The 27,172-nt window shown below is 34.8% G+C and overlaps 1 protein-coding gene across 9 annotated transcripts in view; it reads left to right on the top strand.

The window, feature by feature from the left end:
* Window positions 1–27,172, top strand: part of TRIM37 (tripartite motif containing 37) — a 187,149-nt gene that overhangs the window by 73,752 nt on the left and 86,225 nt on the right. For all 9 annotated transcript variants that reach the window (XR_011975289.1, XM_072646851.1, XM_072646850.1 and 6 more), the window contains 5 exons: window positions 8,739–8,815; window positions 11,084–11,263; window positions 14,628–14,742; window positions 15,558–15,776; window positions 17,734–17,870. Coding sequence is in view for 8 of the 9 variants with exons in the window: in XM_072646851.1 (XP_072502952.1) it covers window positions 8,739–8,815; window positions 11,084–11,263; window positions 14,628–14,742; window positions 15,558–15,776; window positions 17,734–17,870 (728 nt within the window). In the remaining variant the exon portion in view is untranslated. The remainder of the gene's footprint in view (window positions 1–8,738; window positions 8,816–11,083; window positions 11,264–14,627; window positions 14,743–15,557; window positions 15,777–17,733; window positions 17,871–27,172) is intronic.

Genomic DNA, 27,172 nt, shown 5'->3' with positions numbered 1-27,172 from the left:
AGCAAAAAAATATTCAAAATATTAAAAGGGATAAACAAGGAAAACTATATTATGCTGAAGGGAGCCATAGGCAACAAATTAACATCAGTAATAAACTAATTCACTCCAAATTCCGTAGCTTCCAAGATTCATAAAGGAGACATACGGTGAACAAAAATGACAGGAGACTTCTGTATCCATCTATTAATTTTGTATGTGTGGAACTTGATTAAGTTTGGATCTGAACACATTTCTGCAGAAATTAAAAATACAAAATTCATGGCATCTAAATGAGACAGCAAAATAATGTACATGTTTCTTTGTACCACATGGAATTTTTATAGAAAGTGACCATGTATGAGGGCATAGAACTATCACAAAATAGTGTAAAAGGGCAGAAATAGTTAATATAGCCTTTATAGAGTATGATACAAAAAAGAGAAAGAAGTTGATTCAGGGACCACAAACAAAAGATACAGACTGAAATCAAGGCTTAACAGTAAAATCTAAAAATGAGTGGGTTAGAGAAGAAATCATAGAAACAAGTATGTAACATTACAGTAGTGAAGCTATGTAACTATATGCTGGGATACAACTAAAGCAGTCCTCAGAGAAAAAAAGCACACCCATAAATCATATGTGAACAAAATAGAAAAAGGGGATTACTAAATCAAATATGTATTTTAAAAACTAGCAACCTAACAAATCTAAAATAAGCACAAAAGAGGAAATATTAAAAATTAGAGGAGAAATAGGTAAATTGGAAAGTTACATAAAAATGTTAAACTACAAGCTAGTTCTTTAAAAAGACTAATAAAATTGATAAACCTGTAGCTAATCTGATTAAAAAGTTAGCAAGTTAAAATAGTAACAAAACCAGAATTAAAAGAATAATCAATACATGCACAGTTATATGCTAACAAAATAGAACACAAAAGAATTAGAATAATAATAAAATACCCAATTTATCAGAAGACCAGATAGAGATCTTAAATTATTCCATCTCAGAAAAGGAAGTAGAACTAGGTCTAAAGAAATTAACTACCAAAGAGGGAAAAAGCCTGATTCTGATGTTATTCACAAGAGAATTCTGTCAAATTCAAGTTCCACCAAACTGTTCTAAAGAATAGTTAGCACCTTAACCTCATAAATTATTCCCCAAAATTGAGAAGGCACACTATCTGAATTATTTATGAGATAAATATAGCCTTAATGTAATTTTAGGAAAGAAACACAGAAAACTACAGGTTAATGTAATTTATGAAAAATAAATTTAAAAATTGTAAACAATCTTATCAGATTGTCACATTTTTTCTAAGAAATTTTTTTTTATTAATTGTTTATTATGATTAAATGGCATTCATATCAGGAATGCAAGGATGATTCAGTGTTAGAAAGACAGTCAATATAATCATATTTTTTCTTTGTTTAATGTTTATTTGTTTTTAGTTTTCAACATTCATTCCCACAAAATTTTGAGTTCCAAATTTTCTCCCTGTCTCTCCCCTTCCCCAACCCCAAAACACTGTGCATTCTGATTACCTCATCCTCCAATATGCCCTCCCTTCTATCACACCCCTCCCTTCCCTTATCCCCATCTTCTCTGTTTTCTTTTAGGGCAAGAATAGATTTCTGTACCGTGTTACCTGTATTTCTTATTTCCCAGTTGTATTCAAGAACAGTTCTCAATATTGGTTCCTAAAACTTTGAGTTCCAACTTTTCTTCCTTCCTCCCTCCCCACCCATTCCCACTGAGAAGGCTGGCAATTCAGTATAGGCTATACAAATGTAGTTATGCAAGTGACTTCTATAATAGTCATGTTGTGTAAGACTAACTATATTTCCTTCCATTCGGTCCTGCCCCTGATTTATTCTGTTCTCTCTTTTGACCTTTTCCCTCTCCAAAAGTGTTTGCTTCTAATTACTCCCTCCTCCCATTTACCCTCCCATCTATCATCCCCCCATCCCACTTATCTCTTTCTCCCCTAGTTTCCTGTAGTTGAGTGTGCATGTTATTCCCTCCTTATACCACATGTGATGAAAGTAAGCTTCACTTTTTCCCTCTCACCTCCCTCCTTTCCCCCTCCATTGAAAAAGCTTTTTATTGACTGTTTTATGAGAGATAATTTGCCCCATTCCCTTTCTCTGTTTCTCCTCCCAGTATATTCCTCTCTCACCCCTTAATTTTGTTTTCTTAGCTATCATCCCTTCCTATTCAACTCACCTCTGTCTATATATACTTTTAAAAGTCTCTTATGATTTCTGTTTCTTGTTTACCTTTTTATTCTTGATTCTTGTGTTTGAAAGTCACATTTTCTATTCAGCTCTGGTCTTTTCATCAAGAATGCTTTAAAGTCATCTATTGCATTGAATGACCATTTTTTCTCTTAAAGTATTATCCTCAGTTTTGCTAGGTAGGTGATTCTTGCTTTTAATCGTAGTTCCTTTGACTTATGGAATATCATACTCCACGCCCTTCAATCTCTTAACGTAGAAGCTGCTAGGTCTTGTATTATCCTGATTGTATTTCCACAATACTTGAATTGTTTCTTTCTAGCTGCTTGCAATATTTTCTCCTTGTCCTGGGAACTCTGCAGTTTGGCTACAATATTCCTAGGAGTTTCTCTTTACAGATTTCTTTCAGGAAGTGATAGGTGGATTCTTTCAATATTTATTTTACCCTCTGATTCTAGAATATCAGAGCAGTTTTCCATGATAATTTCACGAAAGATGATGTGTAGGCTCTTTTTTTAATCATGGCTTTCAGGTAGTCCCAGAATTTTTAAATTGTCTCTCCTGGATCTATTTTCCAGGTCAGTTTTTCCAATGAGATATTTCCCATTATCTTCTATTTTTTCTTTCTTTTGGTTTTGTTTTGTAATTTCTTGGTTTCTCATAAAGTCATGAACTTCCCTCTGCTCCAGTCTAATTTTTAAAGAACTATTTTCTTCAGTGAGCTTTTGAACCTCTTTTTTCATTTGGCTAATTCTGCTTTTTAAAGCATTCTTCTCATTGACTTTTTGGACCTCTTTTGCCAGTTGAGTTAGCCTATTTTTCAAGGTGTTATTTTCTTCAGCATTTTTTAGGGTCTCCTTTAGCAAACTGTTGACTCACTTTTCATGATTTTCTTGCATCACTCTCATTTCTCTTCCCAGTTTTTCCTCCACTTCTCTTACTTGATTTTTAAAATTCTTTTTGAGTTCTTCCATGACCTGAGACCATTGCATATTTATTTTGGAAGTTTTGGATGCAGAAGCCTTGACTTTTATGTCTTCCTCTGATAGTATGCATTGTTCTTCCTCTTTGGAAAGTATGGAAGAAAATACCTGTTCACCAAGAAAGTAACCTTCTATAGTTTTATTTTTTTCCCTTTTTTGGGCATTGTTCCAGCCTGTTACTTGACTTTTGAGTCCTTTGTCAGGTGGAGGGTATACTTTAGAGACCTGTACGTTCTCAGTTCCTCCATGGTGGCACAATCAAGGGAGAGGAGTTTACTCCTTTCCTGGCCTGCACTCTGTTCTGGAAACAACCACAAGATTTTTTGCCCAGAATCTTTGAGTAGGGTTCCCTCTCCACAACCACCTCCAACTCCACCACCTGAGTGCCCCTCCTCACCCCATGACTGCCACTTAGGGCTGAGATCCTGATCAGCTGCTTGGTTCCCCAAGGGGATTTAGGCTGGGGGCTCCTAAAATGGATGCTGCAGCTGGCAGAGCCAGACCACGTTCCCTTCTCACCCAGGTGAAAGAGCTTTCTCCTTGACCTTTGAAGCTGTCTTTGGCGTTTGTGAGTTGAACAGTCTGGGAACTACTGCTGCTGCCCTTGGCACCCTGAAGTCTGTTCTGGTCCTGTCCCTGCTGAGCCGCGTGGCCCATGCTGGGCTGTGTTCCGCTCCGAGCCCTGTGTGATAGATCTTTTCTGTCACCCTTCCAGGCTGTCTTGGGCAGCAAATCTCTTTCACTCCGTCGTTTTGTGGCTTTTCCTGCTCTAGAATTTGTTTAGAGTCATTTTTTACAGGTGTTTTATGGGCTGTGGAGGTGGAGCTTCTACAGGTCCATCTTTCTACTCTGCTATCTTGACTCCACCCCCTATAATTAATCATATTAAAAACCTAAACTTCTGAAGCCACATGATCATCACAGTAGCTGCAGAAAAGGTATGACAAATTATAACTTTTATGCTAAGAATTCTATAAAGTATCGGCATAGAGGGACCCTTCCTTTTAATGTCATAAAAATAGTATCTGAAACCTAAAGCATACATCATATGCAATGGGATTCATTAGAAAATTTTCCAGTAAATACAAAAGCAAGGATAGCCACTCTCTCCACTACTGTTTGATAAAGCTGTCTCTGTTTGCTGATGACACCGTAGCTTACTTGGAAAACCCAGGGAATACACAGAGATTGTAATTGAGGGAACAACTTCAGTAGTCACAGGCTACAGAATAAATCATCAGAGATCAACAGTATTTCTATCTAATGATAACAAAACACAAGAAGTAATAATAGGACAAAATCCCATTTTAAATAACTACAGAATGCTTAAAATATCTTTGGATCAACGTATTGAAGCATACAAGATTTGTATGGATTTAATAATGTAGTGTTCCTTGAAGAAATAGAAAACAATTTAAATAACTTGAGGAATATTCAGTGCTTATGGGTAGATTGTGCCAACATAATAAAAATGGCAGCACTACCAAAATTAATTTACGCTTAAAATGGTATGCTAGTCAAATTAGTAATGGAATACTTTATAGAACTTGATCAAATACTACTAAAATTCATTAGAAAAAGCATGGGATCTTGACTGCCAAGGGAAATGATGAAAAGAATTAAGGATGAAGGGGAAAGAGCCATTCCAGACTTCAAACTCTCTTATTAAACATCAGTCATCAATACCATCTGGTATTGGTTAAGGAACTGAGAAATTAATGGAACAGACTAGATGGAGGATGTTCAGAAACAATAAAATTCAGTAACCATGGTGTTTCTGAAGTAGATTATATTAGTTGCCTAGGGAAGAACTCCCTGTTTGTTAAAAACTGCTGGGAAAACCAGAAAGCTATGTGGCAGAAATTAGGCTTAGAATAACAACTTATTCCACAAAACATTCTAAATGGATATGTGACTTTAATAATAAACATCATAATATAAAAAATAAATCATATATCTCATATCTGTGGGTAAAAAATATATTCTTAACCAAATAAAAGAGACAATTACAAAAGATGAAAGATCATTTTGATTACTTGAAACTGAAAAGCTTCTACACAGACAGCTTTCATGCATCCAGGAAAAGAAGGAAAGTGGCCAAATGGTGAAAATTTTTGTATCACGTTTTTCTGATAAAGGTTTGGTACCCAAGATATGTAAACAATTAGTAAAAACATGTAAGACCAATAAGCCATTCCCACATAGGTAAATGCTCAAAAAATATGAGCAAATAGTTTTTTTAAAAAAACTGCAATGTATTCACAACCACATGAAAAAATGCTCCAAGTCACTAATAATAAGATCCAAACAACCCTAAGATTTTACCTTATAACCTGCAAATTGGCAACATTGACTTAGAATGACAACAGTCATTGTTGGAGGAATTTTGGAAAGGTAAAGCACACAAATGCATTATTGTTGGAGCAGTGAAATGGTATAACCTTTTTGGAAAGCAATTTGGAATTATACAAATAAAGTGACTAAAACGTCCCCTTATAACCAGAGACTCCTTTCCTTTAATGCCAAATGGAAGACATTGATAAGAAAAAAATTCCCCAAATATTTATAGCAGCCCTTTTTGTGATAACTAAGAATTATCAACAAAGTAGATATACATCAGTTAGGGAATAGCTGAACAAATAGTGGTACCTGAATGTAACAGAATATTTTCGTCTTGTAAGAAATGATAAGTGTGATGAATGTAAAGAAGCATGGAAAAATCTTGTGAAATAATGCAGAGTAAACATAGCTAAGAAATACATTAGTAAGTACAACAATGTAAATAGAACAATACACTACAAAATGAAAAGTAAATGTATCAAAATGAAAAAGATCAAGCAGGATTTGAATGAAGAGATATGAAAAGACACCCCCACATACACTTCTTTGTAGAAGTGGGAGGTCCACAAATGTTAACATATTGCACATGTTTTCAGAGTTTTTCGATTTTTTGATCAGTTTTGCTGACTTTTCCCACCTCTCTAAAAAATACTATTATCATATGAGATGACTTTCTGGTTGGGGGAGGTGAAGGGATACCTGGGATACTATGGTGATATAAGAAACAAAATGTTGATGAACTTAGTTTTTTTAAAACAAAGTTTTTTTATTGGAAACCTATTTTTTTCCCCACTCAGAACAAGGGTTTGCAAAGCTTTTCCCTCTCAATAATGTTATCTGAGATAGTACAGGAAGTATAACCATAGCAATAAAATGAGAAAGATGAATAAGTATTGTAATAAGGAGAGATTAAAATAATTATTTGCAGAGGATATAATTATTTTAGAAAACTCAAGAGAAATAAGGTCATTAATGAAATTAATAAACAATTTAGGTATTATAGCAGAATATAATACCCTTCACTATTATCAGTCTCTTTATATGTTGCCAATCATATATATAAAAAATGGTAGGCAAGATTACACATAGTTTAGCAACAAAATGTGTTGAACATTTACAAATTAACCTACTGAAATCATATGGAACTTAGGTAAAATCAATTGTAAAATAATTTTACAAAAATAAAAAAAAGAACATGAATCAATGTTAATTTTTTTTACCAAGCTAATAAAATCGAGATACTTTTTGAAATTCATCCTTAGCTTTGATTCTTTACTTGTTAAATGCATTAATATTATGCAATGTGAAATTGAACAAAATAGTAACAATTCCTGTACAAAGAAAAATAAAGAATGTTAAGGGAATTATTAAAAATAAAGACAGACACAGGAGGGGAGCTCACTCATATTTCAGATTATACTATGGAACAGTAATAATGATCAAAACTTCCATATTGGAGTTGTGAATTAATGGAAAAATTTTAGGAAGTGGTTTGGACTTATGCAGTGAGGTTTGTCAAAATGTTTTCCTTAGTAGCCCTTCTACTAAAACTATATACCCTACGGAAGTTATTGTGTGCAAAGTAAATGTGTGCAAAAATATTTCTTGAAGTGTTATATAGGATAACTAAAAACTGTGGGGGAAAACCTAGTTGACCCACAGTTGGGAAATAACTGCACAGTCATTTTGTCTGAGAATGTATTAAAACATTACTCTATGAGAAACCAAGGATAGGAACAATTCAAAGAAATAGTGAGAGCTACATGGAGTCATGCAAAATGAAGAAAGTATAATCCAAAGAACAATAAAACAGTGATAAATCCACTTTCTACACAGAAAAGTTCAAAAAGGAATGTGGGCACCACTTTTTTTTTTAGCTGGACTTGAAATGTAATTGGTTTAGGGAACTCCTTGTGGGGAACTTGCTCTAGTATTATTACAAATTAACCTACTCAGGTCATTTGGATCTTATATAAAGTCAATTATAAAATAATTTTATAGAAATTAAAAGAGTCTGAGTGTGAATTTTTGTGTCAAGCTAATAAAGTAAAGATGATGCTCCTTATGAAATAAATCCTTAGCTTTAATTCTATACTGGTCAAACATACTAATGTCATACAATATAAAATTAGACACCCCCTCCTCCTACCTGTAGCAGTAATAACGATGGTAGTAGTAATAGCACCAACTCTGGCAAGTAGGTGCTATTAGGTTTTACAGGTGAGGAAACTGAAACTGAGAGGTTGCAGGACTAGCCTAGGTTCAGTTAACTAGTAAGCTTCTAAAGCTGAATTTGAACGCAAGTCTTTTTGACTATAGGTCCATTGCTCTATCCATTGCTCCACATAGTTGCCTTGTATCTTCATGTCTGCAGATCTTCCCTTCTCTGCAACTTATTTTTCTTAGAGAGTTGCCTGAGGACACTAAAGGGTTTAAGTGGTTTACTCAGGATCACATAGCTAGTAAGTTACAGAAGTGAGACTTTCCCCTAGGTCTTCTCTGCTCCAAGGTCACTATACCACACTGCCTTTTTATGGGTACTACTACCACCACTTATGTTGGCCAATATAGACATTTTGGGGGCTGGTATTTGGAGTGGGTAAATAATGAAATTTTATAGACATATTGAGAAAAACCACTTTCACTTTAGTGTTTTTAAAATTTTTATGACCTCATTTTTATGCTATTTCATATATTTGAATCACTACTTTTGTTAAAAATAAGTTAGATTTATAATTAAATATTTAAAAAACCAGAAAAGATCCAGTTGAATCTTTTTATGTCTTAATTCTAGTGGAGTTTACATGTATTTTACTTTTTAGCAATGTTTTAGGAATATTTGCTGCTTAATGTTATAAAATGTTAAGACAAATAGCTTTAAAATATTATTGTTTTTTTCTGTATGTCAGAATAAATAAAATTGTATCTTTCCTTATTCTTCATAGTTGGAAAAATGAAAGGAAAGTTAGCATAGAGATTGATCTCATTTTGTTAAATTGCTAACATCCTAAGATATTAGAATAGAGATGATTTAGCTAATGCTAATGTTGTAGTTTCTGGCTCTGGAGTGTCTTTTATGTTTTATTTTTCTTCAGACAAATTAGGTTTCTGAGAGATAGATTCATAGGTAAAATGGTATGTATTGGTCTCCAGGACATGAAATTATGGGTTAATCAGTAGATGCCACCTATTCTTTTTAAGGATGGAAATGGAGTTGTGCGTGGCTATTACCTCTCTGTGTTCCTGGAACTCTCAGCTGGATTGCCAGAAACGTCCAAGTAAGAAACACGATTGATTATTGATTTCCTTAGTATATATTTTTAGCATGTTTTGCCTTTTTGGTATACTTATGAAACAGGTTTGCTTTGTCTTGGTATATCTGGATGTGAAATATGTGGCATAGTATGTTGATGTTTTGTTTTAAACCTGATGCTCTTAACTGAACCAGGCAGTGATTTTTTAAAATATAATTTTATTTATTTTTTGTTGCATTTTAAGTTCCAAGCTGTCTCCCTCCCTCTCTCTTCACCCTACACTAGAGAAGGCTATCATTTGACATAGATAGACATGTGTGTATGTATGTATACATACGTATGTAAAATTGCATTGTGCATACTTGTGTTTATCAGCTCTATCTCTGAAGGTAGATGGTGTCTTCCTTCATAGGTCCTTTGTAGTTGATTTGAGTATTTATAATATTCAGAATAGCTTGGTCATTCAGCTGTTCTTCAAACAATATTGCTGCTACTGTAATCTTGGTTCTGCTCATTTCACTCCGTTATTTCATGCAAGCCTTTCCATATTTTTTAAAAAATCAATCTGCTCGATTTACAGCACAGTATTACAACACAGTATTATTCCTTCATAATCATATACCATAACTTGTTTAGCCATTCCCTGTCTGATGGGCATCCCCTCAAATTGCAGTTCTGTGCCACCACAAAGAGAGCTGCTATAAATATTTTTCAACATATAGGTTGTTTTCCTTTTTCTCTTACTACCTTGGGAAACAGACCTAATAGTGATATTGCTTGATTAAAGTGTATACACACTTTTATAACTCTCTGGGCTATGGGAATTATATTCCAGATTGTTCTCCAGAATGGTTAGATCAGTTCACAGTTCCACCAACAGAATGTTAGTACCTCAGTTTTTTCATATCTCCTCCAACATTTGTCATTTTCCCCATCAGTAATTTTAATGCCTACCTGAGAGGTGTGAAATGATATCTCGAAGTTGTTTTAATTGCCAGCTAGCAATTAATAAGAAGGCAGTGTGTCAGGAATTAATCTGGGCTTCTCTGATCACTATGCATATCACATTATCAGAGTTGGAATGGACCCATATTCTATCTAGTTCAAATTTGAACATGTCTGAAATTCTCTTATAATATCTCCCAAGTGATTGTCTAGCCTTCATTTGAAGATTTACTGAGAAGCAATCTGCTATTGGCAAAAGTAGCCTGCTACACATTTTTATGAAACTAATCTTTTTTATAAAATATACTGTTGTGTAGCCTCCTGTGATTTGAATAATGCTGACTTCCTAGTGATATTTTTTACTTTTTTAAAAAGGATTTCTTGCAGCTGTAAGTATTGAGCTGAAATTTTCTTAAAAAGGCCATGTCAACGAGAGTGATAGCACATTTCCAGTTGCTAGCTGAGTAGAATTTGTTTTTTTATTTTGCCTTTATTTTTTAATATATTCCCTCCTTTCAGTTTCCCCTTCCCCCTTTACTGAATGTGTCATTTTAATTACAAAAAAATAAGAAAGAATAGGGGAGGAAAGTTGTGCAGCAGTTCTAACCATCAGTCTTGTCTGACAGTATATGCAGTAGTCCACATATATAATCCTCTACTTCTACTGAGAAGGGAAGAAATTGTTTTTTCATCTTATCTCTGTGGTCAAACTTGGTCATCATAATGTTCACTTTCATGTTTATGTTCTTTCCATTTACGTTGTTGTAGTCAGTGTTAATGTGTTTTTCTTGGCTCTACTTAGCTTGTCCTTTCTGTGCATCAGTTCATGTCTTCTCATGCTTCTATTTTATTGTATTGACATGCCACAATTTTTTTTTAGCTATTCTGTAGTCAGCAGACATGTATTTTGTTTTCATTTCTTTGCTATAACCTAGAAGTGCTGCTATGAATATCTTAGTATTTATAGGACCATTTTCCATTTTTTACCTTCTTTGAGTATGTGTTTAGCGTTGTGAATCTCTGGTTTAAAAGGTATGAACCATTTAGTTGAATTCCAAATTGTCTTTCAGAATGGTTAGACCAATTTACAGTTCCACAAATAGTGTTTTGTGTATATTTCTTTTCTTTGTTCTGTCAGCATTGTCTTTTCCGTCTTTTGTCACTGCAGATTTTTTTAGTGTAAAGTGAAACCTTCGAATTGTTTTGATTTGTACATCTGATTTTTACTTTGCTTATTATTGATGAATTGGAGGAATCCTTCCCCTAGTTGTTAACAATTTGTAGTTCTTTTGAGAGAACTGTTAATATCCTTTTACTACTTGCTAATGGATTTTTTTCCAATGTTAGATATGAATACCGTGTTGAGATGGTTCATCAGTCCTCCAATGATCCTGCCAAGAATATTATTCGAGAATTTGCCTCTGATTTTGAAGTTGGAGAATGCTGGGGTTATAATAGATTTTTTCGTTTGGATTTACTTGCAAATGAAGGCTATTTGAACCGACAAAATGATACAGTAATTTTAAGGTAATGTGATTTTTATCCTTTATTTTAAAGTAAAATTCTGAGAACATTATTCTCTGAAAAACACTAATGCTGAAAATGTACATTTTCATAAAATTTTCATAATGAAATCAGTAAAATAGTTCAATATTGCAGCAAACCTGTGATCTCATCTATATGAGTCCTCTTATCTACTAATACAGATTGCCAGCCTGTGTATGCTTTCCTCTTCTATTCCCATCATTGAAAATGGAGGAATGAAAAAGCACTTACTAAGTGTGTATTCGTCCTTTGTTACCAAAGAGGGCCATGCTATCAGAGAAATAATGACATGACTTGCCCTTGACTTTGTTTTCAGTGAGGAAGGGCTGTACAGGTCACCGTCCTCACTTGTCCTCCAGAGCCATCTGAATCCAGTGACCAGATATTCATCAGGATGACTGGAGATGACCCAGGATGAGGCAATTGGGATTGTTACTTGTCCAAGGTCACACAGCTAGTGAGTGTCAGGTATCTGAAGTGATACTTGAACTCAGGTCTTCCTGACTCCTGCACTGGTGCTCTATCTACTGCACTACCTAGCTGCCCACTTACTAAATACTTTCCATGAGCAAAGCACTGCTAAGCTTCAGGGATATAAACAGAAAAGCAACACAGTCCCTGTTCTCAAGGTACTCACATTCTAATTGAGGAGAGAACACATATAGGAGGTTCTTATTGCAGGTCAGATGGAGAGACCCCATGGTCATTAGGGTGCAGTCGCAAAGCAAAAAGTTAACATATTTAATGTCATTTCTGTTGATAAAAACCCTATTTCTTGTGATGAATTATTTTGCAGTGCCAAGGATTTTAGTGGTGAGAACTTTCTTTTTCAGGCTGCCGAGCAAACAGAAGTATTGGGACTTTAATACCTACAAAAGTAGTTGCCAGGTCACATGTTCACAAGGGTTGATTTATTTAAAAGCTGGGCTGAAACTAGGGCTGACAGTTTTGTGGGCTTTTATGTTCTCAGGGTTCTTACGCTCAGTGTTCTGGGTTGTTTCCATCAGGGTCTGAAGGGAGGTCATTTGACTTTCCTGGTGTATGGTGCCTTCTTTTTTTCTCTCAAGGTGCCTCATTGTTTCATCTAGGTTGGCTTGCCCACCCTGTTCATGGCAGTTGATCAGTGCTTGGTGGGGATGACTGACTCATTCTAGATGACGGTTGGTTGCTCCCCTGGATCGTAACCATGGGGGCTAAACTGGAAATGGGACCAGTGGTCTGGGAGGCAGGAACTAATATTTCCAAGACTCTTGGGATCAGGTCCATGGTTTAAGAACATAGGAGCTAGGGAGTTGCCTGAGGCATTTAGAGGTACAATGCCTAATATATTTGTTGGAGGTGGGATTTGAAGCCAGGTCTTTTTGATTCCCCAGTCTAGCACCCTTACCTATTATGCTGTGTTGCCTTAGTCATAATAATAATATATAATAGTTCACACTTTTATAGTGCTTTAAGGTTTACAGTCAGCTGACCCTGTAAGGTAGGCAATACAAATTTCAACTCCTTAGAATTAAATCAATAAACATTTATGGAGCACATACTTTGAGTCAGGCACTGTGCTAAGCACTGTGTATGCAAAAAACCCTTAAGGAGTTTACAATCTAATGGACATGTGATCACACAGGTAATTAGTGTCAAGAACCAGGATATGACTAGTACTTTTGCCACTCTACAGTGACAGCTATTGTTATTATCAATATTAAATATTGTTACTCATATTTATCAATATTTATTAAACAGTATTTGATCCCCATACATCTAATAAATTCCATAAGCATTTGACTATAAATTGTTTTAAGGTGATGTGATAGAGAGGAAAGACCTCTGGAATTTCTTTCTAACTTCATTTGGAAATAGCTGCCTCCTTTTTACCATGCATGTCTCTAGGTCAGGAGAAGTAGTTTGTTGTGGTAGAGCATTGAATTAAACTAGGTTCCAGTCTTTTTTCTCATGTTAGTTTTGTGAGAGACTGGTCTATCACTTAGTTTTTGTTCTGTAAAACAAGGGTGATTGGACTGTGCAAACTTATAAGTTCCTTCAGGGTCTAACAAATGGGAGTTGTATGAAAAATCTCAGAACTTTTAGCAAATCTTTGACTTTACAACTAGGGAAACAGTTTAAGGGAGCTAACTTGGGAGGCAGACTCTCAGACTGGCGTGACCTAGCTAACTGGTATCCTCTGCCAAAACATATCTCTAGCCTGAAATATTCCTAGTTTACTTTGTTATACTGCTTGAAGTTTAACCACTTAGACATTTTTTTTGAGCTAACTAAAAGTTGCTACTATTTTTTGTGATTCATAGAGTCATTGTGAAGAAGTTCACATGGTTTTTCCTTCTAACACCTACCTGGGAATAGGTGGATTAGAAAATTTTATTTTAGAGAAGAAGAGTAATAAAGCTTTAATTTTAGATACTGCAGTACTCTGTGGGATAGTTCAGGCCCCACACTGAATTCTAGCAGGAGTTTACTTGGGGACTTTGGAGGTGGGGAATAAAAAAAGGGAGATGGAGAGAAAATTGCTAAAGCCAACATGTAAATTTGCAGAGGGGTGGCCTTACATCTGGGAAAGGGGAAGGAAACTTCCTCCCTCCTTTATTTCTTCAGTATCACTTGATTTCTGGAAGTGCTTTATAGTTCAGCCACACTGTAGGTTAAATAAACTTTTATAGGCTAATCTTGTGTTCTAGGTATCCCCAGGACAGAGTATTCCATCTACCACTTTCTTCCTCCATTTTTTGGTACAAGCAACTAACTCCCATGACTAGAATGTATTCTTTCCACACCTCTACCTAATAGAATCCTAGATTTTTCCCTAAGCAAAGCTTAAATACTACCTCAATAGGAATCCATATTAACATTTTCTCTCACTTGAAATTACTTTATATGTTCTTCATATTCATGTATTTGTATAAATGTACATGTACTTCTGTTATAGCCTTTCCTCCCTCGCCTTAAATTCCTTGAAAGCAAAGACTGTTTCATTTTGTCTTAATATCCCTGGCTTCTAGGACATTGCTTTGTATACTAGAGGTGTTTAATAAATATTTATTGCTTTTACTTGTCATTTGCTTCTGCGGGGGAATGTGCCTCATGGGTTTTAAATAGCTAGCTTAAGAAATGAATTTAGAGAAAATGACCCATTAGTCAATGCAGGATTTCAGTTGATTTATACTGCGGATGTAGACTGATCAAATGACCTAAAAACTTAGAATTTAAATATAAATTCAAGGTCTTATTTTTGGTAATAAAATTTTATTCTTTGAACTAGTATTTAATTTAGCTGCTATTTTTATGTACATATGCATATATTTACATGTATTTCTGTTTGTGTACATTTCTTAAGGTTTCAGGTGCGTTCACCAACTTTCTTCCAAAAATGCCGGGACCAACATTGGTATATTACTCAGTTGGAAACTGCCCAGACTAGCTATATCCAACAAATTAATAATCTTAAAGAGGTAAGCAGGTAACATCTGTCTCAAGATCCGTGCTTCAGATGAACTTTTTGGTTATTAAGTGCGCTGTTAGATGTTAGAATTACTATTTGCTACTGATAATTGAGGCAGACTTGAACCTTCTTTTCTCATTATGTAATTCTTGGAGTCTGCAACTCTGCTCATATTCTTCCATTTCTTGGAGGCTTAGTTGGTTTCTCTGACTTCTGTTCCAAAGAGTGAGATTTTTAGCCATTAACAAAAAATACTTTTTTCCTGAGCATGAAGAAACAGAGAAGACACAGTGTTATCATCCATAAAGCCCTTGTAAGATGGGGATTTTTCATGAATTGGTAGTAGTATTGTATTACCAAAATAGAATTTTTTTTTTTTGAAAAGCAGAGAAGAAATTGTAGGGAATATTTTTCTTTTTCTTTCCAAGAATGTGGCAAAGAGAATTCATCAGAGGGAAACGTACATGATAAAATGATGTCAGAATTTTTCATTCTGATTCATTACTTTTATTGCATGTCAGGAATATCAGATAAGCTAATTCAGCTAATTTATTGAACATTCTAATATTTGCTCCTCTTACTACCTATAGGATAGGTATGTATGAGTATGACAGAAGGAAGTAGGATAGTTTATTCATAGTCACAGAAAATGAAGAACGGAAGGGATTTTGACTGGGGATGGAAGTGATGAAATGGAATTATTTTAGGGTGTCCTAAAAAGAAGTAGAATATATTGAGGTAAGTAGAAATACCTACCTTATTTACCATGTGATTAAACATTGCCTTTGTTTACTGTTTTGTACGTATTGATTTTGTTTTTTAAAGAGACTTACCATTGAACTTTCTCGATCCCAAAAATCAAGAGGCATGTCACCACCAGACACTCACCTTAGCCCTCAAAATGGTGATGGTCTTGAGATGAGAGCTAAGAAAACAGGATCAAGTTGTGAATTGCTTCTTGAGGGTATGCCTGCTGCAGCTTCAGTAAGGGAGGCCAAAGAGGATGAAGAGGATGAAGAAAAGATCCAACATGAAGATTATAACGTAGGAAAATATTCTCTTCTTTTAGTATTGTTTCTGATATGAGTATCATGATGGGTTTTTTTTTCTGTCATTTAGCAGTCAGTAAGTCAGTAAACGTTTATTAAATGCCTACTATTGAGGTAACTAGGTGGCACAGTAGGTAGAGTACTGGGTTTAAATGCACTACCAGCTGTGTAGACCTAGACAAGTCACATCACCTCTTTCCTAACAAACCTGTTTTGAGGACCAAATTAGATAATATTTGTACAGATAGGAGGGGCTTAGTAAATGCTTCTTTTTGTCCTTCCTAATATGTGCGAGGCATAGTGCAAACACTGGGGATACAAACAAGGCAAAAGATAATCCCAATCCTAGCTCTTAGTCTAATGGGGAAGACAGCAAGCAGTAACTATGTATAAACAAAATGTATCAAGATAAGTTGGAAAAAATTAGCGGGGAAGGCGCTAGAATTAAGGGAGATTGTAAACGACTTCTTCTAAAAGGTGGATTGGATCTGGGACTTGAAGAAAGCCAAAAAAGAACAGGACAGAATTATATAAAATCTTACCTTTTGGTATATTATATGTCTTCACAAAACTCACTTATAAGATCTCCATTTTGTAAGGTCTAAGCACTCCAGGCACTTGGGAATTAAATACACAATATCAGTACAGAACAACTGTATTTGGTATTAAGGTAGTTTTAGAAATGGCCTAGTAAATTTTAGATTACTGTGTGCCATAATACTCAGAAACTGAGATTTATCAGACACCAGCAAAATTCCCTCCTGAAGTGATACGAAACTTCATTGTGGATGAATACAGGTAACTTTGTGGGGTTTTTTCTTTTTTTTTTTTTTAAAATTATTGATTGCAGAAAGGTAGTGGATGGGTTTAGGCAGGTTCAGGTATTCAAGTTCCGCCTCTCCCATATTCTAGTTCTGTGACCCTGGCCAAGTCATGTAACTAACTGTTCCATGCTGTAGATCATTTTCTAAGATTTTAAATTGCGGAGCCCATTCTGTCCTGAATTGGATTTTACTCATTGGGGAGTTCCCTCTCCTAAGAAAACCATATGTCCAATAAAAAAAAAATTTTCTTGTTTTTATATCACCTTTATTTCAAATGTATTTTTCCATTACTAGAGCCATCTCTTGTATTGAACAATAAAAAAGCAAGAGAAAAGAAAAATCAGTCCATCAGTATATCATTTGAATCTGACAATATACGCAGTAATACATACCTGTTATCTCCCAACTCTGCAAAGGAGGGAGTTTCATTTTCTCATCTCTTTTTGTTAAACCAAGCTTAGTCCTTCTAATTACCCAGCTTTATTTTTATTCTGTTTTTCCCCCATTTATATTGTTATAATCATTATGTATTTTGTTTTCTTGATTCTGCTTACTTCAGCTTGCTGTTCTTATTTACTTCAGTATTTGTCCAGAGAATTAGCAGAGTCTGACTGTAGAGATGATAAAAATGATTAACATAAAACTAAATTGTTAAAAAAATATTTTTCTTCCCAACCAGTTTGGAAGTATTTTTTGACTTATTGAGGTTTAAAATTACATTCTTCCACAAAAGCCTACATAGCATACCTCTGCTTCATTGTGATATTGAGTTGATCCTGGGAGTGCCAACGGAGCATAAGTTCTCTGTACATTACGCCACACACCTCATATAACAATGAAATATTTAATGGTAAAAGCCCGTAATAAAAATGTCACTAAGCAGTACGTGATTGAATTACCAAATGTTATTGGTGATAATTGTCATCAAAGTTCAGAAGAAGCTGAAATTGTTTTATAACTATGGATGCCTACATTTTAGTATTGTTCCTGGAATATTTTGCATTAAATAGAAGTCTTAAGTTTCTAAGGCTGTATGAGTATTTGGGGGGTGTGTGTGTGTGTATGTCTATCTGTCTCCCTGTGTCTGTGTGTGTGTATCTTATCAGTTTTTTTCCTTTGCTTTGACAGCATGAACTTTCAGATGGAGATCTGGATATAGATCTTGTTGGAGAAGATGAAGTGAACCAGTTAGACGGTAGCAGTTCTTCTGCCAGCTCAACAGCAACTAGTAATACTGAAGAAAATGATATTGATGAAGAAACTATGTGAGTAACCTATATTAAAAATTTTAATGTTCAGTTTTTAATTTTGAGGTCCAAATTGTCTACCTCTCTCTGGTCCCCCTCCCATCTACCGTGACAGCAAGCAATATAGTGTCCATTATACCTGTGAAATCACAATGAATTTAAATAGAGCTGAACCAGTCAGTATACCTTTGGCTGGAGCAAATTGCATCTAAAAGAAGAGTCACTGGAAGTGGTAGGTGTAGTATTTCAAGTTTAGAATTGAAATAGGTATTATATAAGTATATATTACCTAACACTATCAATTATTTGCACAAAAACATGACAAGGCAAAGCAGTGTTATCGGGGTACAGCTAGGTCTTTAGGAATTATATTTATACACACACACACAGCAACAGGATATTAAGGAATTTAGTACTATTATTTTCAGTTATTATTGACTATCCAATTTTTGTCTTGAGCTGAAGAGTAGGGTGTATGCTATTTTGGTGGGGTTTAGTGAACATATACTAGTGACATTGTTAAATCTAGAAGTGGTTAAAACAGCATTATGTGGGACATGCCTATATGTAAATGTAGTACATTTTAGGATAATATCAACTCTTCTTTCACAATATTCCTAACATTCATTGCCTTTTCTGTACTCATGGCCACTACCCTAATTCAGACACTGTTGACTTTTCAGCTGGATTGTCATAGCAGCCTCCTAATTTGATTTTTTTCCCTCCAGTTATTATCCCTTCCCTATACATCATTCACAGTTTTCAGAATAGTATTCCCAAAGTACAAATTGGATCATGTCATTCCTTTTTTCAAGAACTTTCAGTAGCTCTGTGTTGGCATTGTGATGAAGTACAAACTCTTCTGCTTGACTTTTAAGTACCTTCATAATCTGACTCTAGCCTCTCAGGCTTATTATTGCACAGTATTCATCTCCATGTATTCTGTGTTCCAGCAAAGCTGCTTACTTGTAGTTCACTGAAATCAGCATTTTTTCTCATCTCCATGCATTTCATAAGTGGTTCTCCATCACTGGAATCCATTCCCTTTTCACTTCTATCTAATAGAACCCCTAGCTTCTTTTAAGGTTTAGTTTATGTGCTATCACCTATAGGAAGTCTTTCTTCACTCCTTTGGTTATTAGTGTTCTCTTCCCTCTTTAAGAAAATGTAAAATCCTTGAGGCCAGGCTATTTTTCATTTTGTTCTTGTATCCCAACCACCAAACATAGTGTCCTTTACACAGTAGCATAATAGCAATAACTCTAATAACTTAATAAATGCTTATTAGATTGGACTGGACTGGAGCTACAAGGCACCTTACAGGTCAGTCATTCATCATAGAAGCACTTATATATGTATAATTCCTTTAAGATACAGACCAGAAAGCCATAGCAATTACCAATTGAGTTGTATTGTTTTTTTTTAAGTTGTTGTTATTATGTTTTCCATTTGGATTTACAGTATTTATGGGCCAGCCTATTCAAACTTCTGAACCATCTTTTTGTCTCTCTGAAGTTGAGTGCTGAGATATATTCCTCTTACTGTTTTCCTAAAATAGCATATTTCATTCTACTCTTTGGTGAGCTTATATATCATAACAACTAGGAAAGCATCAGCTATCAAAACATCTAAAAGCCCCTATGCCTGATACTTCCAAAAATTAAAAATTATCATTCCAATATCAATTAGTAATTTTTTTGGTCCAGATTTGTGTTTCCTTTTATTTATTATTATTATTTATATTTATTTCCTTTTATTTATTGTTGTGGGAAATTTTCTATATCAATATATACCTATAACTGTTCTGCAATATAAAGACCTTAGAGTAGGCCTGCACATCCTGGGGCCCGCAAACTGCTTATAGCCTACGGCCATGCCAAATGATTTTGCATGGACACAAAAAATGTAGAGGATGTTTTCCTCTACATTTTTTCACAAGCCACCAAAATCCTTTGACATGCTGTACATGGTCCATGGACCACAGGTTGTCCTGGCCCACCTTAGAGGGTTGCTCAGAGAACCAGTAGATTAAGTATATGACTTCAAACTTGAACCTAGGTCTATCTTACTCCATGGCAGGTTTGGTATGCCATGCAGCCTCACATGTCATTTTAATTTTTATGTGCTATATAGAAATGATTCATTTTCCTGTACTAAGCAAAATAATATAGTTGGTTTTTTAGTTAGAGGTTTTATAAAATTTATTCCGGATGACTAAATAAAATCTTTTAATCTATCACTGAACTTTGACATTCTGTTCAAAGGAATCATGGTATTTCTGAGTTAATGAGGACCTCAGAGATCATTTAACTTTACCGAAGCTTAAATTCTATAACATCCTTATCAAGTAGTCATTTCATTTTTGCTTGATAATTTTCTGAGATGGGGCACTCATTCCCCTTTTGAATAGTTATTGTTAGGAAGTTACTGTTGAGCCAGTATGCCTTTCTAAAATGTTAATCCTTCAGACCTATTATTCCCTAGTGATGCCTGAACAAGAATCAAGTTGAATAAGTTTAAAACCACTTTTATTTGACTCCCATTCACATAATTGAATGTAGCAACACTTAGAACACTCTCCCTTGTATCATCCACTGTGTACTTGCCTTCTCTCCCCATCCCTACCCTCATTAGATTATAAGCTCTTTGAAAGTAGACCTAGTGTTGTCACTGTCTTTGTGTCTTCCAGCACAACACCTTGATAGTATTGGGTACTCAATAAATATTTGCTTAATTTAAATTAAATTAAAATTAAAAATTAAATTAATTTAAATCAAATTTAAATTAATATCACCCATATAGAAGTCCCCCCGTTGCTCTGTTTGCCTCTGTGTCATTTTCCTTCCTCAGAATATTTTAGTATCATCACCATCACATTCCCTTTTCTTCCTCTCTGATGACAGAGCTAATCTCTACTTGAATCCATAGTCCTGTGCTTCTCTAAGTCCTTCAAAATCTTGTTTCAGTTATTGTCCTGTCTCTTACAACTTTATTGTCCCACTGGTTCTCTCCCTTCCACCTACAAAACATTTTCAAGGCCTACACTTTAAAAAGTTTTCTCTTGGCTCTTAGGGATAATGTGAGTATACAACTAGAGCTTGAAGTTTGAGCAGTTGAACCTACTAATTTTTACAGATGACAAAATTGAATCCCAAAGAGGTTAGGTGTGCTGCCCAACATCATACAGTAGCAGAGTCCAGGATTCAAATCCTGGTCCTCTTCTATCCCATTTTCCAAATTTTTGTGAGTGATTTTAAATATTGAATTAAATCTACCTACTCTTCCATCCTTTTTCTTCCCTTTTATTGTAACACTTCTGGAAAAAGGTAGTCTTTATCTAATGCCTCTACCTCCTCACCATCTTTTTCTTCAATTCTTCCCTCACCATTCTGCTGATACAGCTCTTTCAAAGGTTACCAATGACTAATTGTCAAATCCTGTGACCTTTTTTCAGTCCTTATCTTTCTGTAGCATTTGATTACAAGAACTCTTGATTGCTTTTCTTTTCTTCCTTTTAGAAACAGTCCATTTCCTTGGCTTTCCTGTATTTCTTCTGTTTCTGTCTTCACTGTTCTTTGTCTCTTTTTCTGTCTGTATCCTGTCTCCTTTGTTCTTATTCATTCCTAAAATCACTTCTATGAAGATGACTCTCATGTCTATATCTCCAGTCATAATCTCTCTTCTGAGAGATTTAAGCATGTCAAACTGGTTCAGGCTATCTTTGTGTGGAGATCCCACGAGGACTTCAAATTCATTGTCTTCAAAATTGACCTAATTACCTTTGTCCCCAAGCACCTTTTACCTAGTCTCCTATTTTTAAACCCTTGGTGTTATTTTTTTACTCTATCTTTTGCCTCACTTTTCATACCAAATTACTTAAGTCTTAATTGTATGTCTGCAGAACCTTTTGCAACTGCCCCCTACTGTCATGCCCTTAATGCAAGCCTTCATTACTACCTGCTTTTATTACTGAAGTAGCCTTCTAACAGGTTGTCTTTTTGTTTTTTTACCCTTCAAGTGCACTTATTATATATATTATAATTATCTCTGTCATCTCTCTCCGCTGGAGTATAACTTAAAGGAGGGCACAGTTCATATGATGTTCAGTAAACAGGTGATGAATTAATGCCCTTTAAATTGACTTGAGTGTCAATTTACATTTTAGTCAGCTGCACTTGTAAAACTGTATTCATGGTGCAGATTCATTATCTCTGTTTTTAATTAGTAAGTGAAAGTCTGGCTTACCACCTCAATGATTTTCTTTCCCTTCAGAAAATCATCTCCTTTCCCATTTTTCCAATTTATTAAGCTTCTTTCCTTTGTAAATCATTATGCTAGGTTGTGTTTCTTGATTTGTCAGCATTATGTGTTGTTTCTGAGTCACGTGATAGATACCTAGTAACCAGAGTTTAAACTAAGCTTATTTATATATCCACAAGTATTCTTAATCATTTTAAGAAGCCATCATTAGGTATGTTTTGGGGAGGTGTTAACTTCAAAGCCTTCAAATTTTTTATTATCAGATATGATGCTTTATCAACTCAAACCACAGTTCAATTCAGCAAACTTTTAAGTGGTTTTCTTCCACAGCCTCTACTACATGCAAGCTGTCATTAATGCATGATTTTGAACAGGATTCCAGACATAAACAGTATTTGAAATTATGTATATAATATCATAGTAAAAGTGTAATACTTGTTTAGTATGGATCAACTCAAGAAAACTCATGTTCTGAAAAACACTCCAGTGTACAGGTCAACTCAGTAAATATGGGCAGGCAGTAAGGATGATTACTACTTTCAGCTTCTGTTGGATAAGATTGTAGAAGAAGGAGTGGGAGAAGAAAGGACTTGAGTGAATTATGAAGGAAAAGGAAATTATGTAGGTGACTTGGAAGGTAGATTAGTGAAATAGGTTATATATTGAATTGAGGGAGGAAAATGTTGAAATTCAGAGATATTGAAAAATATTTGAAGAAGAAGAAGAATCTCTAGACCCAAATATTGATCTAATGTTTACCTTTTTTAATGTTAGAAGAGAATGAGCTACAAGAACAATTGTGAGAACACAAAAGGGTTAAGAAGGTTTGAACTATAGAATCTGAAGAGGAAAGAAAGCGAAAGTTGTTACTAAGACTAGAGTGGTTAATTTTTTTTTAAAAGGTAAATATAACAAGAGAATAAAGTAAATTGATAGAATGGTCAATTCAATTGGTAAGACAAATGGATGAATCAAGTACATAAAGTTGAAGAGGAGGTAGGTAGGACTGTGTGTAGTTGTTGGGATTACAGGAAAGTAAGTTAGAGTTATAATCTTATTAAGGAAGTAATAATTAGCTCTAAAGGTTTTAACTAGGTGCTTATGGTTGAAGTGTTTACATATAAGTCATAAAAAAAAAAAACGGTGAAAATCTCATCTAGTACATAGAACATGAAAACCAGGTAGTTATTTAAATCTAGTAAACAATGTTTGTGTTTCTACCACACCTGAGTGATTGTGTTCTGGGTATAGGCTATTCTTTTTGGGAAGAAGGCAAAGGAACTTGAAAAATAACTAAAGAATGACTAGAGATAGGAAGAGCAAGGTGTTTCTGAAGGATAAATAAGTCTTCAGTGGGGGAAAAAAGAGATCTGAGGTAGAGGAGTTGTCCTTATCAGGATGGTAGTGTAGAAGACTGTAATATAGAAGAGAAAGGGAAGGAAAAGGAATAGTTTTAAAATTTGAGGTTCTCTCTGAAGAGGAGGGAGCTAGATGCTTCAAGTAGGAAGAAGCTGCTTATCTTCCTGAGAGTGATAGAGAGGAAGCACAGAAACTGTCAGTTGAGAGATCACCCAGTAAAGTTCTGAAGAAGAAATGAGAATTTAGGAATTAATGACTCTTGGAGGGATCAGGGATCTGACAAGTAGCCATTTGTTGAACTGATCAGAGTAGAGAGGTCTTTTTTCTTCCTAGGACATAGATCTAAAACATAACAGCGAATCTCCCATGACTTATCAGAATGGGTGATAAATGTCCACTTCTGGGGATTATGATGAGTGTAGATGACAAGACCAGAAAAAACTAAAGTATTACCAGCAATCATGATGCATTGGGCAAAGAACTTCCAGACCATGTGGAGTAGGGATGGGCAATGGGGAGGCAGGGATTAAGAAAAAGCCTTGGTGTAGGAGATGGGCATTAATTTTAGGAAGGAAAGTCCTGGCTGACAAGGAGAGGTATATGAGAAGAGAGTTTAGACTTCTAGATTACAGTTCAAAGTTCAAGGATGAGGGCTTTACTAGCCAGAGATGGTGAGTTACAGTTCAATAAAGATGTATTTAATTCGGACAAAGCTTGAGAGAGGGATGATTTTTAAAAAATTCTTTTTCCAATTACATTTAAAAACTTTTTAATCTTCATTTTTTAAAATTTTGAGTTCCAGATTCCCTCCCTTCCATCTCCCCTTATTGAGAAAACAAGCAGTTTGTTATAGGTTATACATGTTTAGTCATGCACAATATATATTTCTGTATTAGTCATGTTGTGAAAGAAAACAGACTAGAACAGACTACCCACCCACCAAAAAAAAGAACATTAAAAAATACTATTACTTTGATCTACATTTAGACTTCATCAGTTCTTTCTGTATACATGAATAGCATTTTTCATCATGGCTTCTTCAGAATTGTCTTGAATCATTGATTGCTGAGTCATTTCCAGTTGATCATCAGACAGTATTAATATTCTGACAATATACTGCTCTGGTTCTTATTACTTTACTTTGCATTAGTTCATATAAGTTTTTCCAGGTTTTTCTGAAAGCATCTTGCTCATCATTTTTTATAGCACAATAGTATTCCATTGCCATCATATACTTGTTCAACCATTCTCCAATTGATGGGCATCTCTTCAATTTCTAGTTCTTTGCTACCACAAAAAGAGAAGAGCTACTATAAATATTTTTGTATATATAGGTCCTTTTCCTTTTTTAAAAACTTATTTCTTTGAAGTAATGACCTAGTTAGTGGGATTGCTGAGTCTGACTGTATGCACAATCTTGTAACCCTTTGAGCACAGTTCCATATTGCTCTCCAGAATAGTTGAATCAGTTCACAACAATACTAGCAGTGCATTAATGTCCTAGTTTTTCTACATACCCTCCAACATTAAGTCATTTTCCTTTTCTGTCTTACTAGCTAATGTGATAGGAGTAAGGTTGTATCTCAGAGTTGTTTTAATTATTATTTCCTTAACCAATAGAGATTTAGAGCATTTTTTTCATATGACTATAGGTAACTTTGATTTCTTCATCTGAAAACTGCCGATTCATAGTCTTTGACCATTTATCAATTGGGAGCTAACTTATCTTGTCAATTTGACTTAAGTTCTCTTTAGATTTGACAAAAGAGGCCTTTATCAGAGAAACTTGCTGTAAAATTTTTTCCCCAGTTTTTTGCTTTCCTTGTTATCTTGGATATCTTGGTTTTGTTTATACAAAATCTTTTAAATTTATTATAATCAGAATTATCCATTTTACAACCTCTTAATGCTATCTCCTATTTGGTCATAAATTCTTCCCTTCTCCATAGATCTGACAGGTAAACTATTCCATGCTCCCCCAATTTGCTTATGATATCACCCTTTATTTTTAAATCATGTACCCATTTTGACCTTATAGTGTGAGATGTTAATCTGTACCTAGTTTTTGCCAAACTGCTTTCCAGTTTTTCCAGCAGTTTTTGTCAGATTATGAACTCTTGTCCCCAAAACTTGGATCTTTGTGTTTATCAAACACCAGATTACTATGATCATTAACTACTGTGTGTTGTGTATCTGTTTCCCTGATCTGCTAATCTATTTCTTAGCCAGTGCCAGATTGTTTTGATAATTACCACTTTGTTAACAGTTTGAGATCTGGTATTACTAAGCTGCCTTCCTTCATATTTTTTCAGATGAATTTTGTTATTATTTTTTCTAGCTATGTAAACTATTTTTTTCTAGTTTGCTGTGGCACTGAACAAGTAAATTAATTTAGGTAGAATTATCAATTTTATTATATTCCTCAGCCTACCCATATACAATTAATATTTTTCTAGTTGTTTAGTTCTGACTTTACTTGTGTGAAAACTGTTTTGTAATTGTGTTCATTTAGTTCCTGGGTTTGTCTTGGCAGATGGACTCAGAAGTATTTTATATTGTCTGCAGTTATTTTAAATGGAATTTCTGTATCTCTTCCTGCTGAACTTTGTTGGTAACACACAGAAATGCTGATTTATGTGGTTTTATTTTATATCCTGCAACTTTGCTAAAGTGATAATTATTACTCTTTTTTCCCAAGCTTTTCTACTTATTTTTTCAAGCTCTTTTTAATTTTCATTTTAAAGTTTATTTTTACTTATTTATTTTTAGTTTACAACATTCATTTCCATAAGATTTTGAGTTCCAAATTTTCTACCCATATTTCCCTTTCCCCCACTCCAAGACACCATGCATTCTGATTATCCCTTCCCCCAATCCCTATCACACTCCTGCCTTTCCTTATCTTCATCTTCTCTCTTTTCTTGTAGGGCAAGATAGATTTCTGTACCCCATTACCTATATTTCTTATTTCCCAGTTGCATGCAAAAATAATTCTCAGCATTCATTCCTAAAACTTTGAGTTCCAACTTCTCTCCCTTCCTCCTTCCCCACCCATCCCCACTGAGAAGGCAGGCAATTCAATATAATCTATACAAGTATAGTCATGTTGTGAAAGACTTAACTATGTTTCCTTCCATCCTATCCTGCCTCCCATTTATTCTATTCTCTCTTTTGACCTTGTCCCTCTCCAAAAATGTTTACTTTTAATTACTCCCTCCTCTCATTTGTCCTTCCTTCTATTATCCTCCCCCACCCCTCTTATCTGCTTTTCCCCTACTTTCCTATAGTGTAAGATAGATTTTCATACCAAATTGAGTGTGCATGTTATTCCCTCCTTAAGTCAAATATGATGAGAATAAGCTTCACTTTTTCCCTCTCACCTCCTTTCTTTCCTCCTGCATTGAAAAAACTCTTTCTTGACTGTTTTATGAGAGATAATTTGTTCCATTTCATTTCTCCCTTTCTCCTCCCAATATATTCCTCTCTCACCCCTTAATTTTATTTTTTTAGATATCATCCCTTCCTATTCTACTCACCCTATGCCCTCTGTCTATATATATATGTATATAATCTCTCCAACTCCCCAAATACTGAGAAAATTTCAAGAGTTGCAAATATTATCTTTCCATTTAGGAATGGAAACAGTTCAACTTTAATAAGTCCGTTTTGATTTCTCTTTTCCTGTGTACCTTTTCATGCTT

The sequence above is a fragment of the Notamacropus eugenii genome, chromosome 2, assembly GCF_028372415.1.
Source record: "Notamacropus eugenii isolate mMacEug1 chromosome 2, mMacEug1.pri_v2, whole genome shotgun sequence".
NCBI classification, from domain to species: domain Eukaryota; kingdom Metazoa; phylum Chordata; class Mammalia; order Diprotodontia; family Macropodidae; genus Notamacropus; species Notamacropus eugenii.
This window is presented reverse-complemented; position numbering and strand designations above follow the sequence as displayed.